This window comes from Vanessa tameamea, chromosome 27, assembly GCF_037043105.1.
Source record: "Vanessa tameamea isolate UH-Manoa-2023 chromosome 27, ilVanTame1 primary haplotype, whole genome shotgun sequence".
NCBI classification, from domain to species: Eukaryota; Metazoa; Arthropoda; class Insecta; order Lepidoptera; family Nymphalidae; genus Vanessa; species Vanessa tameamea.
The window spans coordinates 3170098-3185529 of NC_087335.1; the positions used below are offsets into that span (position 1 = coordinate 3170098).

A 15432-nucleotide genomic window follows, 5' to 3' on the forward strand; every position below is an offset into this window, starting at 1 on the left:
ATTAACTTTATGACATGAGTAGACTCAAAGTTTTAATTCTAATTCGTATTTTCTAACAACATTGATAATACAGATATTGTAGGACATTTCAATATTTATTAGTAAATAATAAAATTAGTACAATTTACGATATAACTACATTTATTAGTTATAACTAGGATATGACCATTTAGATTGTTCTTAAATCAACTATCTCAACTACAAAAGGCAAAATTGTTTTACGCGTGCCTGTACACGTATTACTAATAGGAATTAATATTTAATATACAATGGTCAATATAGTCATTGCTGGACTGCCTAAAAATGTAAGTAGACTAAATAGCGTATTTCGTACAAAGCTTTCAACGGCAGCGCAAAACTCTTCAGGTTGACCTGTGAAAAACATATAAAAGATAAGTGCTACATAGTTTTGATAATTCGAATTACAGTTATAAATCATTTTATATACTGAAAGGTGTGCTGTTTTACATTTGTCAGGCATTTCACGTTGTTCTTTAAAATTATAATTATAATATTATATATAAAATTTCTATCATTCTTTCAATTTTATTAAATGTGTACGATACATTTTTTTTAATTTCTTCTCAATAACATTTTACTTCTGCTTTAGTTGTAATGTATAGTTAACAAAACTGTAATTATTTACTTGGTTTATTAAAAAACTTAAATTTGAAAGCAGGAAATTATAAAAAAGAAAATAACACAATTTATTTTTATTTGGTATGCTTACAGTATTCATATCAAACACATTATTATATCAAGGGTGACCCATTCATTGATACGTAAATCATTTTAATAAATGACTTAAAATAAATAAATATAATTATTAATCAAAGGAAAGATTCACTATTGTTGAGTTACAATGTTAGTTATTATGAATTTTATAAAATATAAGACTACCTCACAATTTTAACTATGATTATTATATCTATTTATAATACTATTGCACTGAAAAATTTATAAGCACTTTACTTCCAAAGCTCACATTATATATTTATTGGTCTTCATTAAAACTCATTTTGGTTTTTGTAGATGTGTGGTCAATTAATAAAAATGACGAAACAATTTTTGTTTGCATACAATAGTATTTTAATCTTACAGTGCAAGTTATCAAAAAATATATGAGAAATCAATCTCCTAATCATTAAATAGTAGATGCAGATTACCGATGCCATGGTGTAATGTAGACATTCCAATGCTCAGCTAGAGTAGGTGTAACAAGTTGTGCTGTTAAATATACTTATATATTTTAAAAGAATTAATTATGATAATTCAAAAAAATTTCAACAATGCTATAAAATATATTGACATTTTAAAATCAAGTAACTCAATAAAATAATTAATATTGCTTTACAGGTGAAAGTCCCAAAATTCATATCATTTTTAGAGAAGACATTATTTGAGGATGGTATTAAAGCAAGATTAACAAATACTAGTCTTATTGATGGGTCTATAAAGTCCATTACATTGAATATGAGATCAGAAGATGCACGTAAAACTCGTAGATACTTAAATGGCTTGGCATATCCATATGGTGGGAAGGAGTATGTTCTTGAATGTTTTAGTCAAGATATTAAAACCTTGGCACATCCAAGAGACAGAGCACCCGGTGACAATCACAAAGCATTATCAACCAACGGAAGGTATTCCCATAGTCCTGATCATTCGAAAAGTCCGATTGGAATTAAGGAAGAACTTGAAAGGATTGATGTAATATATTGAATGCTTAGCTCTTAAAGAATATTTTTTATTCAATCCTATTACTAAAATTATGTTGTTTTTATCATAATAGCTCAGAATCGATTTACTTAAAAAGCAGAGGTTATTGATGGAAGAGGAAAATAAACTGCTTCTTGAAAAAAAGAAATTAGAAATTTTGCAGGTAAGATATATAAAATTTTAATAATAAAAGGTATCAATGACTATTTAGTCACTAACAAAATAGTCCTTTTGTTATATTTATAAGGGTTATTTCTTCTAAGTATAGAAAAAGTGTAGTTTGTCACAAATCCAGCAAAAACAACATACTATTTTGTTTTCAAAACAAAGGTACATTTTCTTGAGAACTGGAGGAGGGAATAGTATTTTAACAATAAAGTAATTCTTCTTATGTTTCCTGGTTTTTACCTTTTTGGCTTTAAGCAAGGTCATTTATATAGAATATCATCTATATTGTGTCCGTGCCGCACCCATGCCATAAGATATTAATGTAAGAAATAGTTTAGACTTGGCAATATCTGTGGATAAAAAGTAACACCACCCACACAGAAGCTTAATCCATTTACTGGCATTACTTCCTGTTAAAATAATAAAAAAATCCCGAGATAAAAGGTTTATCATATGTTTGGTTATCAAATTTTTAAGAATTTATGGTTTATTTCAATAATATAAAAAAATACAAAAAATATTAATTGATTTCTAAATATTTTTATTTTATTTAAAACATACTTTGTGGGTTTCTTCATTTCGTTTTTGCAGAATATTGGACCAAACGATTTTAAACAATTGGCGAATTATGAAATAGCCTGTTGTCATAACAATCCAGCCGAGATCACTCAACTTATGGTGCATTCAACTCCGAAAAAAAAGAAAAAGAATACTAACAAGTTACCAAATTTTAATACACCTTGTAAGATAATCTTGTCCGAGATGAAAGGGGTGCTTAGTAAATATGTCAATGAGGAGAACCACGACATGCTGATGTCGCTAATTTATTCAGCTATTAGGAAGCGAATAGTTATTGTTCTGGGAGGCAAGACTTTTATGCCAGCTTCAGACATTGTACACATGTATAGGATATGGTATCCTTACAACACAGATACGGATTTACTCGATGAATTGTCTAATACAATCAGTCAAAGTTGTTGGCCTAAAAAAAAAACTGAATATGTAGAAAATGATGATGGAAGTAGTCAAAATATGACTGAAAGTAATAATGCAGGTAAAGTCAGATTAATATCTAACATAATAAAGTATGTATATAATGTGTCATAAAGTTTTAATACTTATGAATGGAGTAAAATGCAAAACTAATTGCCAATAGAATAATTCTATGTAAAGTACTTCGAAAATCAATCACCAATCAATGCTTTTACTAATGAGTTGAGAATTATAATCACAAGTGCATAAAACACAATGCCACTAGCATAGATTTGAACCAGCTAGCTGTAAGTTGAAGTGTAAAAATATAAAAGTAGTAAAAAATAATAAAAAGATAATTTATTATATTATATTTGATATAGTCTTTATATCCGTATTATTATACAATAGTGTCCCTATTACTTTTATTTAATATCTAGTTCTCTCAGTTTAACTCACATGTTTACACTGTCTTTATAATTCATCTCGCTCGGCGGCGAATGAAAACATCGTGGTAAACCCAGCTTTTGCCTAATTTCAACTAAATTCTGCCACATGTGAATCCACCCAACCTGCATTCGAGAAGTGTGATGAAATAAGACTTAAAATCTTCTCCTCTAGAACTGTGGAATATTTACAGACTGTAAAACAAAAATTTGTAATTTAACGTGAACTTTAAATTGACCCTTTCTTTTTGAACAGACAATTCTGATAAACCAGATAATGTGACAGAAGAATCATATAAAGATATAGAAGTAATTGAAGAAGCCGTTATAAATAAAGAGTCAGAAGCCATAGTAGTGACAGATACAAAGGATAAGTCAGATAAATGTGAAGCGATAGAAATAAAAGATAAGTCAGATATAAAAGAGCTCATAAAAAATGAAAGTGAAGTAAATGCTTCGATTAATGAAATTCAATTAAAAAATTTGACAAACATTGATGATTTCGTTGATATGAAAAATGATTTTGATGAATGGGAGGACGATAATTCGAAGGTAATTAACCAATTGAAATTAAAGCATTAAATTTTGGTAACAAAGGAAAACAATCATTCTTTATGAGTGTTTTATATTCAACACCTGACATCATCACCACCCCACAATCATATTAACACAACCAACTATGGGACACAAATAGCTATTTTCTTTAAAGATATCCATATGTCATAAAGCTTATTTCAGTTTAGTATTGTTAATTGTTTTGGAATAAACTCTAGTTTTCTAACTGATTAATAAATTCTTAATTATTATAAAGCGAAAGTTTTACTGAAACGACATTACCCCACTTTTATTAAAATTTATACTATATTAATAATTGTATAATTTGTAATTACAGGAGGAAGTGACGGAAGAGTTATTGTCAGAAGTTGTAAAATAAAAAAATCATTTAAAACAAACACACAACACAAAAGTGAGCAACAAACTTTAGTAATATTTTGTCAAGGCAAGGTCACATTTTTTGGTATAATACAAAGATTAATCATAACATTTTATTTTATTTTACTCCCCTTAACTATAACTTACATTTTAAAATAAAAAGTTACAAGCTGTATAATTTAAAACAATATCAGATAATGCTTTGTGAATCCTTTAAACAAATATTCAAATAAGGCCGTAAAGATTTACGGCATTACTTATTAAACTTGTATAGCGGATGATTAGTTAGACCAAATGACGGATAGAGAGATCAGTGCTTAACTGAACAGCCGCTAAGCAACGTTTATAAGACGGTCATTTTTCAAATTTGGAAATGTTAAAAGTCTTCCAAGTCATCTTCTGCTACATCGACAGATTCCAAAATATCTTCAGCGAGTTTATTTTCATCCGATGGAGTTACAATTATATCTTGCTTTTCATTACCTTCAACATTACATGTTGATTGACATTCGTTATCTAAAGGAGTCTCATTATTCGGAGCGTTATCGTTAGTTTTCGATTCAACGTCTGCACTTTCAGAATGTATAGTCTTATGTTTAGTTTCATCGTCAATAATTACATCTTTATTATTTGGATCATTATCACTATTAGAATTCGGTTTAAGATCTGCAATCTCAGCGTGGACAGCGGATTTGTCATTACTTTTGTGATTACGATCATTGTCCTCAATAACTACAACGTCGTTTTTAGCCTCAACTATTACTACATCTTGATCACCTAGACTTACGTTATGTTTATCTTTATTTATGATGGATTCATTACAACTATCAGCCAGATCGTCATCACTGGCAGTAACTTCTGGTATTGATGATTTTGATTCATTATTACCAATAACATTTGAGACGGCAAACTGTTGAGATCTGATATTCTTCTTAATAGGAGGTCCAACAAGATGCAGAGGCTTAAGAGTCAGGACAGCATTACCTATTAAATAATTACATGTTTAATTTACTGTCATAGAAAAAATATATAAATAGTTCTTTAATTTTCAATAGGTCAATATGTGGATTTTAATCCCGATAATGATGGTCCTTCGAGCTGGATATTACCAGACTACGACGTATGATTTTATGTAACTTACCTATCTTAGTCGACCCTAACGCCACTAACTTATCATAGCTTTCATAACTGCCGCAAGTGGCCAAGTACATTTTATTTTTTTCCGATTTCTTCAAGGTGACGGCTCCATGACTTTTGAGGAAATCTTCCAAGACGGCACGTTTAGTTGATTTCGGTGTAACGAATAAACGCAATATCAGATTACTTGTTATATTCAACACGCGCCTTGTTGCATGGACCTTTACAACCTGAAATAATTTACATTCTATAAATATAAAAAAAATGTTTAATGGCTGAATCTTATCAATGACGTAATTGTTTAACTAATAATTATAATTTATTAGTGTTGTAGCAATAACTCTCATAAAAAAACATTCGTCATTTTAATCATGACATCATGTAAACGTGACCAATTTCTAAACTCGGGAATTCAAAAAAGTCTTCGGGATCTGTGACCTTGTAAGCTATCTGCTAGACTAAACGAGCAGTCCCAGTGCACTATAACGTGTAATGTGCAGTTGTCTTTCACTCTTCAGAATGGCCAAAAACTCAGCAGCAAAGATATTGTTGGAGAGGCGATAGAATGAACTGGTACATGAGTTCGTAATAACCAAGTCTCTAGATAATAAATTAATATACCTTTTTGAAATCCTTAACAACCCTCTTAGTAAGTTTTTCATGCATTGTCTCTTCATTTTTACCTTTTGATTCATCGCAAGCACTCACAAACTGAAATAAAAACATAACCAACACAAATATATTACGAAATATTTTCTATATCGCAAACCTCATGTAGTTTATGACTTAGAGAGAAACTCGTCCATGTCCTCTCTATATATAAAAGTCTTTCTGTTTTTCATTATATTTAGATGATATATAGCAGCATATCTTACCACGTTACACAGTTCAGCCATTTCATAGTCCAGAGCGCTCTGCAGAAGTTTGTTCATATCATATAGATCTCCTGTTTCAAATTCTAATTTTTGTATTTTCTTTTGGTCTGGAAATTTGAACATTAATATTATAAAGTTTAACGAAAAATTATAAATATCAAATGATTTATTCGAGCTTGATAAGTATCATAAAAAGACTTGTTTTGTATAGACGAAAAAAATATACAAAAAAAAACACGACTACGAATAGTGACCGTATGGAGCTCATGCGTTACAATTTGCACCAATGTCGGACCTTAAATAACACGATGAGCTCACTTACCTTTATATTCCTGTTTATCTGAAATAATTATAAAAGCAAATTAGTACGCTTGAAAACAACATTTTCAAATATATAATCGATAGGCGGAGTGATAAATGGGCTAATGGAAAATGGTTACCCCACATAGACATAGGCGCTGTTAAAGTATTAACAATTGTTGTTAAAATGCGCAACAATCTTTGATATTAAGATGGTATGTCCCTTGTGCATTTAATTACACTGTTACACTCACCCCACAAAGTGAAACACACCGATACTAAGTAATACTGTTTAGCGATCGGTCTCAGCCTGTATCTTACGACTGAACCGATTTAGACATGATTTTCACTGATAGACAATTAATATTTTAAGGAGTCATTTGGGCATGAAAATAGCACAACACCAAAAAAACCAAATAAAATTATGTTTGGGCAGGACAAAGTCTACCGGGTCCCGCATATATTCATAGTTAGATAAATATGGGAGAATTATCATCAGACAGCAGTGGACAAGGAGACCAATATTACAGAGATTCTGTACTCTGTAAGTTAATGCAATCGTGCAATAAATAGTCTGCAAAATTTCTTTGTTATCACTTTTATTTCTCTACTTGTTTGATAAGCTTTTGTCCAATGTGAGATGTATGATGTAGGCATATCAATACTATATTCCAATAGCAGAAAAAATATTCGAGATTGAATGTTACAAAGTTCCAATAATATCTTCGCCAACACGCAAAACGATTATTTAGACAAATCTCTAGATGATTATCATCAATTCAGACGGAAAACGTACACTTTTGGACAATGGTCTCCCCCAAAAATCTCCACCGGTCAAACCAAACGATCAAAGCCGGTCATGCGCTACTCGCAGAATCTTTCGCTACATAAGAGATTACATCTCAACAATTTTTTTCATGTCGATTCAAGGCCACAGTTGTGTATATTTAATTAATGTACAGAATTAATAGAATACTCCCTTAAAAATAATTATTATTTATTCATCTAAATGTATGGGATCTATGTTGTGTTCGAGCTGAGTGTAGATTACTACACGTAAGAAATTCATAGACAAACTATTTCCAAACGGAAGCAATGGAAATATATGAAACTTAGTAATTTGTTAAAAAAATGACTTGTAAAAGCCATTACAGCTTTCAAATAGAACTACAGAATTACTTAAATATCTTTAGTGAGGCATGGCCGGTAAATTGTGGGTACGGAAAAGTTAGATATAGTGAACTTGATTGCTCTATGTTAATCAGTTGGCAAAATTCTGAAAATTGGAGGACTAGTTGACTAAGCGCTATTAAACTTCTTATACTCACTTGCATTTGGGTACTTCGGTAATTTCCCAGATGTTTCTTCAATGGGATCATTTGATGGATCATCTAATCCGTCTTCTGTTTCATAGAAATCTTGTAATGTGAATACATGAAATTAATATATTAATAAACTTATTTAATCGATATGATTATAATTTCTTAAATTTTGTAAGTCTGTTATATAAATCACTAAAACTTAATTGCTTTTCACGATATTTTGTGTTTTTTATAAGTAACAAGTCCAAACAATAATGTATAAAAACAAATACGTCCGTATAGAGGGCGTGACTGAGTTACATTTACAATTTAGGTTTGTAATGTTTCAACTAATTAATTATATATAATATTAAACATAAGTTACATTCAGAAGTCATTCCCGTTTAAAATTACTTCTGACTAAAGATAGCTTGGTTAAGCTAATGGTTTACCTTGAATTGGTTCATCAGCTAAAGCGCTTGTTTTTGTACGAGGTCTAACTCTAATTCTTGCATTTTTATTATTAGCTTTTCGTCTGACGGCTGGACGTAAATACTTTTTTGTCGAAGTACTTGGTATGAATTGAGTCATTGTGTCTGAAAAGGATTATTTTTTTATTATCAAGTAGTTTAGTCAAAAATGCCATCCAATTTTTTTTTTGAGCATTGAATACTCCCGTGTCATGTCCGAACCGAAGGCGTATTTACGATGGAAAAACGAACGATAACGATAAATTAATGACCATGACCTAAGAAGAACTTTCTTTCTTTCGAATAATGGATACGTAAGTGAGGCGCATCACATCCCTCATCATATACCAAAACTCAACACAATCAGTCATTCATATATATTTCTTAATTTCCTCAGTAGCAGTATTTTTTTAAATAAATATTGGACAACATCACATACATTACTCTGATCCCAATGTAAGTAGCTAAAGCACTTGTGTTATGGAATATCAGAAGTAACGACGTTACCAATATACCCAGACCCAAGACAACATAGAAAACTAATGAACTTTTTCTATATCGACTCGGCCGAGAATCGAACCCGGGACCTCGGAGGGGCGTACCCATAAAAACCGGTGTACACACTACTCGACCACGGAGATCGTCAGTTCCAACGCTTTCTGGGATCCTGGGATGAAACCGCAATATTCACAGAAGTGATTGGCTATGCAGTCGAGTAACGCGAATAATTAGCTGATACCCGACGTATCCTCGTTCGAAATAATGAAAATTATCTTACTGCTCTTTGTGCTAGCCATCGTACAGACTATTTTGATGTTATATATATTCACAAAAATGACATTAATTCTTCCTGGCGAAAGAATTGAAAACAGGCAAAATGGGCTGAAACAGACAAAATGTCCCGTACTCATTGAACGGTATCCCCGTTAATGCGTTCTAATATTCGTCGTAGTAGTCCCTGGGTATGTCCCTGGAAGTTTCGCGGTGTGAACCGTTGTGGCAGTTCAGAGAGTCATTAAAGTCCAATAAAACGTTTATTTGAGAAGTTTGGTCATTTTGTTTTAAATCTACGTTTCTTTTGGTAATCAATTTATGCATTGCTAAAGCATTTTAATTATATTGTACACAACTGTATATCACTATCTCGTTAATAAACAAAATTAAACCCAAAAAAAAAACAATTGCGCAGAAGAAAATTTGTTCATTTCCTTCGACAACGTAAATACTTGTAAGATATTTTATTACATAAACTCTATGGGTCTGATAGTGACGTTTAGAGTAGTGTGTTACGTCACACGCAATCGACGGCCTCGTATCATTTTCACCCCTGTATCGTACTTTAAATAAAAATTAGAAATATAACTAAACTTAGTACAAGTTTACTAATTTTGTATTGCACCTTAACATAAGGTATTTTTTAAACTTAAGGAACTGAGGTTATGAATTGTGAGATTTCATAAACTATGTTACTCTTTAGTAGTACGAAGATCACAATAAACTCAACCATAAAGGCAAATGCCGGAGAACATAAAATATTGCCATACCCATATAAGTTTAAAAAAAAACGGGCATCTTATAAGACTCTAATCTAATAATGAAACAGTCATCGTAAGCTCTATAACACTGTATCTCTGACAGAGATGTCCTGATTGTAAGTCGAGCATTTACTATGTTTATTGTTTTTAGACGTAAAAGTAAAACTTAGTCTAGTTGCCAATTCAATTATGTTTGCATAAAGTAAGCGACACTCTTACACTAACCCTCCGCCTTCCTGTACTTACGTATAAGCATTATTACATTTTTAACAAAATCGCTTAAAGTTGTCATTCATGTGAAGCTTTCTATCGTAGTTATTATATGTATGTAAATGTGCTAAAATATAAAGGAATTTAGTGCCCAACGCGATAATCAACAATAGTCAATTATTTCTAGGAATCCCTAAAGACGATTTTCGATTTCAAGCATATACAAGATTGCTATGTTTTTATATCTGAATCTACTACATTTTGCATAAAAATGACAAAACTAAATATTGCTGACGTAACATTCCCCACAAACGAACAGCCCCCGTCTTCACCGTTCTCCACGTTGTCGTCAAAGTTAAACAAAGCAAAGACCCATCACCCCTTTAATGCTAAATACTGCTTTAATACTTTACCATGGGGTCGCCAAAGTAAAATTATTAACTTTTTTTAAAACACTACAAGGCATTTGTTTAAAACACAACAAACAATAAATGAAAGGAAGCAAGTTGAATCAACTTTTACTTCATTTAGTTTTAAACCTTGAGAGATATATTTTCATCCATATTAATCCTTTAAAATTTCGTTTCTTATGTACGAAATCTTCGATACTCGTCAGACAAAAGTTATCTGATAAAGTATGAAGTTTCAACTTTAACCCTTAGGGACGAAAGTATCCCATTTTTGATCATTAATATTTGAATTCAAATCGTTACCTGGTTGCCCAGCAGACTGGTCCTGATCACGTTTCATTTTCTCCAAAACAGCCTTGTAAAATCCGACATCATCGTCGTGGTTGAATTTCATGCGATATCGATCTACCATATCTTTCAACGAGTTCACAACTTCATCCCCAACAATAACATCAATTCTCGACGCTATACATTTTTTTAAATTACGTAGCAAAATGTTAAAATTTTTAATTTTACCAACTTTGGCATTCGCAACAATTTCACAGGCCAGAAACTTGGCAGCGTTTCTACGCCAATTGCCATATTTCATTAGCTTTCCTTTAATCGTTAGTGAAGGGTCCTCTGCAGGAGTAATCGAGTTCGTGTCAGCAAATGAGGCAGGAGGGGCGTCGAAATTTTTTCGGCCTTTATTAAATCTCGGAAGTTTTGCAGGTGGACCGTGAAAGCTCGCATCACGTTTTTTGCCTTTCATAGCAAAACCTGCATTGGTTCCCTTTTGACCAAAGATATTAATATTCGATTTGCTAAAAGTAGAATTATTTGGGTCGTTGCTGTACGTCTCAAAGCGGTTAGGGTTTGGTCTTTTTGTGCCAAGATTTCTTTGCCTTTTCATACCTTGTCCATTATTTTGACCAAATTCGTCGAAATTATGATGTTGTTGATCGAAATTTTGGGTGTCTCCATAATTATCATAGCTGTCATGCTGCTGATGATCATAATAAATATGAGGATTTTGCGGATGTTTAATTGGTTGTTCACGATTTTCACGTCTACGAAATCGATCACGAGGAGGCGATCGATTACGTAGAGGTGATCGACTACGTGGATGTGATCGATTCCTTGGAGGTGATCGATTCCGTGGAGGTGATCGATTCCGTGGAGGTGATCGATTCCGTGGAGGTGATCGATTACGTGGAGGTGATCGATCGCGTGGTATTGGTCTATCGAAACGAGATGAATATTTTGAATTGCCAAAGTCATTCAGGCGCCTTGCGTCTTGCTTACGTATAGATCTATTTTGGTATCTATCATAAGTCCTCGAAGGAGATACCTGTGGTCTGTATTTGTCTTCTTGCTCCTTAAATCTCATAGAGTGAAAATTGTTCTCATCCAATTTGTCATGATCTTGACCACGAAAGTCCATATTATCTTTAGATGTTCCGAATGTACTTTTATCAGTACGCCTAATAACTTCTCGGGGTACACCGAGGTTATAGGCATCGTCTCCCATAACCCCTTTTTGATCTTGATTTCGATGAAATTGAGCGTCAGTCACATTCAATGCATTATTAGCAGAGAGACGTGACTTGTCAGGATATGACGTTATTACTTGTTTACTCCATTCATTTTGAGTATCGGGTTGTTGATATGGATAATTTGTAATATTTTGTTGATAAAACGGAACCTGTTGCAGTGGATTCGTTGATGGTGGTCCCTGCTTGTCGTAATTTACATGGGTAGTCTGTGGACAAATATTGTAACAGGCTACATTTATCAAAGGTAATTAAGAGTGAACTAATAAGGGTAAATAGAATCACAGTACTATGTTATAGTACTATCCTCTCATTTACCATATAAGAAATATTTATCTTTAAGTTTAATGCAATGTACAGAAAACAAATCAAATAAAACAATGTATAAAATCAAAAAACAAAATATTCTTCGTTCTATTGGGCTCATAAATGTTACAGCACCCTTGAATGTTACAGTACCGAATTAAATATACATTAAAACGCAGCCAGCTTTTTCATAGACAAAAACGATCATTGTCATAGATAAATGTAGTCACTTTAAGATTTCACGTCTTTCATGCCTGTAAAAACAATAGCCAACTCACCTCTTACACCTGTTTAAAACAAAATATTGTTCTTAGATACAGGGAATTTGGTGTCGTGTCCACTAATGCACAGAGATCGACAGTCAGTGAAGAAGCCATTTATTAGTACCAATCACAAATGACGCTTTCAACATCTTTAATATTTTAAGAAACCATTATGTTTTTTTAAAAATAAAATTAAGAACACTCTTAAGTCACCTGGCAAAGCGTAAATAAGCACCAACAAAATCATCTGTAAGTCACATGGTAAAAAAGTGACTATACTTTGGTAAAGTACCAAAGAGAAGTCCACAATGGCATTCCCACTGCGAAGAATGCCATTGTTACATATGATTACATGTTCTAGATGCTTTTACTTTGCTTTATTTTATCCTGAAGAAAGATCATTTCCACTTCATCATAAGTTACATCTTGTACCACAGCTGTACCAGCTTCAGTACACAGATTTTTAACTTTGTAGTATAAAGTGCCTCTACTTCTGTAATTCCAATTCCTTGATGGAACTTTTTATGAATTACAGATATACATATAATTTGTGTTAATAATATATATTATTGGTCTTTTTCACATCACACAAAACAATGTTTTATATACCCATAACATATATAATATAGCAAGGTGAATTGCAGTAGTACATTGTAATACAAACTCTGCAGCAGCAAGCAGGAAGCAAATTGGATACATGTTTATCCAGAAATGGCTTTGAATAACATGTGTCAATATAACACAATCAATTAAAAATATGTGATGTCTTAAAACAAGAACAGCGGTTTTATCTGTACGGCAGGGTCGTCTTTAGACAGTATAGTGGTTTTCCTTACCGATCAAAGAATCATATTTTCTATCAAAGGTATTATCCAATGATAGAGACCACCCACACCAGTTGGCATGTGCATCATGTTAAAAGTCCACCAACTTATGAATAAATTCAGAAAATATTATTTTGCTTCTTAGCACTTGAACATAGAGATATTCAGTTTCAAATCCAAGTGTGATACTTATAAAATAACTAAAATGTTTTTTTTTTTTTATGTTATTGGTAGGCGGACGAGTAAATGGGCCACCTGATGTTAAGTGGTCACCACCGCCCATAGACAATGGCGCTGTAAGAAATATTAACCATTCCTTACATCACCAATGCGCCACCAACCTTGGGAACTAAGATGTTATGTCCCTTGTGCCTGTAGTTACACTGGCTCACTCACCCTTCAAACCGGAACACAACAATACTGAGTATTGCTGTTTGGCGGTAGAATATCTGATGAGTGGGTGGTACCTACCCAGACGGGCATGCACAAAGCTCTACCACCAAGTTAATTTAACAATCTAAACGAAAACCATTGATTTTATTCCGATCTACGAAAATAGCCATTATCCTGAAATTTAATTTATAACACAATGACAGTTTACCTGAACCGGTGACATATAAAACGGCATATTGCTATAGGTTGGTTGTATGGGCATTGGTGGCGGTTGGTTTGGCAACGATGATATTTCCCTTGGTTCTTCAAATTGTGTTTTCTGTTGCAATCCTTGCTTCAGTGGATTTTCTTGTGAAGCATGCACTGGTCGATATGGTTGCTCCAATAGCTAAGATAAATACAACAATAATATTAATTGATGGTTACTTAACTATTAATTGAACAATTATAAAATCCACACCATGGTAACCTTTTTTTAAACAATTTTATATATAAATGTTGTTTAAAAGTTGATTTTATAATATATTATCTTATAAGTAGTACTTTTGCTTTATTTTTTTTTTGAAATGGTAAATCAGTGAGAAAGAAATCAGTGCTTAACTAAACACTACCGAAACTATTATTATAGGTTAAACTGTTAACTCCTAACTCAGTTTATAAATGAAAAGGCAAATGGTTGTACAGAACATTCAAGTGAAGTAACAAGAGCTAGAACAAAATTAAAAGTTTTATAATCTGAGGCTTCTAAAAACAATCCTTACCCTAATTTAAACTATGATAATTGGCACTTGGGCTCATTGTTACAAAAAGAGGCCAACCCTCTAAATTTGATTTTGGGCACTATAATTTGAACAACATTTAATAACTATTGAGCACTATAACTCTTTATTTTGATCAACATTTAATAATTATTTATTTTGAAGTCAACATAGTTGCTTATGACCAGCCTGAATTCAACTTACTATAATTTTGTTTGACAGATTAAAATTATGTAAATAAAGTAAATTTACCTTCTTTTGACGAAGGTCTTCAACATAAAGCTGAAGACCATTTAAATGTAAACCATTTAATTTTCTAAGTAGTAAAACAGCGTCGCCTTCGTCAGCTAATCCGACAGTAACACGCTTGGTTTTGCCTTCATTGACGAGATTATCCAAGATAAGTTCTCTTACGCCGCATTTTTCTTTTATTAAACTCTTTATGTCGGAATAACCTACCTGAAAATTGTATCTCGTTTAGAACAGGAGTGAAAGATTGATCATTAATTGCAATAGACATAATATTATGTGTTTACATGAGAAGGTAAATTATGTATGGTCAAAAGCATCGTGATTCGTGTAGTCTTAATTCCTATCAATGGAATCAAAACTAAATACGTAGAATATTATATTTTACAAACATTAGACAAGTTAGAATAAAACAATCGGAGAATGACCAAAGACAATAATAAATTAACGTAAACTGTAAAGTTTAAGAATGACAGATTGATTTTTCAATAAATTGACAGATGAAGCGTACCAAAACCAGAGCATATTAAAGTTTTTTAAAAGAAAAATATTATACTCGATGTTTATTAGTTTATTTTAATTTCATGCCAAGTATATTATTTTAATTTCATGCTATGTAAACATAAGGAAT

General features: G+C 32.1%; 3 protein-coding genes across 4 annotated transcripts; 1 reads left to right on the plus strand and 2 right to left on the minus strand.

Moving 5' to 3' along the window:
- Positions 1–8: 8 nt before the first annotated feature.
- On the plus strand, positions 9–4341 carry LOC113392005 (uncharacterized). The gene is made up of 6 exons (XM_026628198.2): positions 9–305; positions 1357–1710; positions 1793–1882; positions 2479–2941; positions 3562–3857; positions 4198–4341. The coding sequence occupies exons 1-6, from the start codon at positions 270–272 to the stop codon at positions 4237–4239; spliced, it is 1281 nt and encodes a 426-aa protein (XP_026483983.2). The 5' UTR covers positions 9–269; the 3' UTR covers positions 4240–4341.
- Positions 4335–6421, minus strand: LOC135194194 (uncharacterized). The gene is made up of 4 exons (XM_064219312.1): positions 6251–6421; positions 5997–6086; positions 5380–5605; positions 4335–5222 (listed from the first exon to the last, which is right to left on the minus strand). Exons 1-4 carry the CDS (start codon positions 6371–6373, stop codon positions 4615–4617), a joined length of 1047 nt encoding a protein of 348 aa, XP_064075382.1. The 5' UTR covers positions 6374–6421; the 3' UTR covers positions 4335–4614.
- Positions 6422–6528: 107 nt separating this feature from the next.
- Positions 6529–15250, minus strand: LOC113391996 (uncharacterized). 2 transcript variants are annotated; one of them, XM_064219344.1, is made up of 8 exons: positions 15089–15250; positions 14805–15011; positions 14003–14182; positions 11602–12217; positions 10780–11565; positions 8304–8447; positions 7879–7968; positions 6529–6590 (listed from the first exon to the last, which is right to left on the minus strand). In XM_064219344.1, exons 1-8 carry the CDS (start codon positions 15119–15121, stop codon positions 6565–6567), a joined length of 2082 nt encoding a protein of 693 aa, XP_064075414.1. In that variant the 5' UTR covers positions 15122–15250; the 3' UTR covers positions 6529–6564. The 2 variants fall into 2 exon arrangements, with proteins under 2 accessions (XP_064075414.1, XP_026483960.2); XM_026628175.2 differs by having other exon boundaries at positions 10780–12217.
- Between the last annotated feature and the right edge of the window lie 182 nt (positions 15251–15432).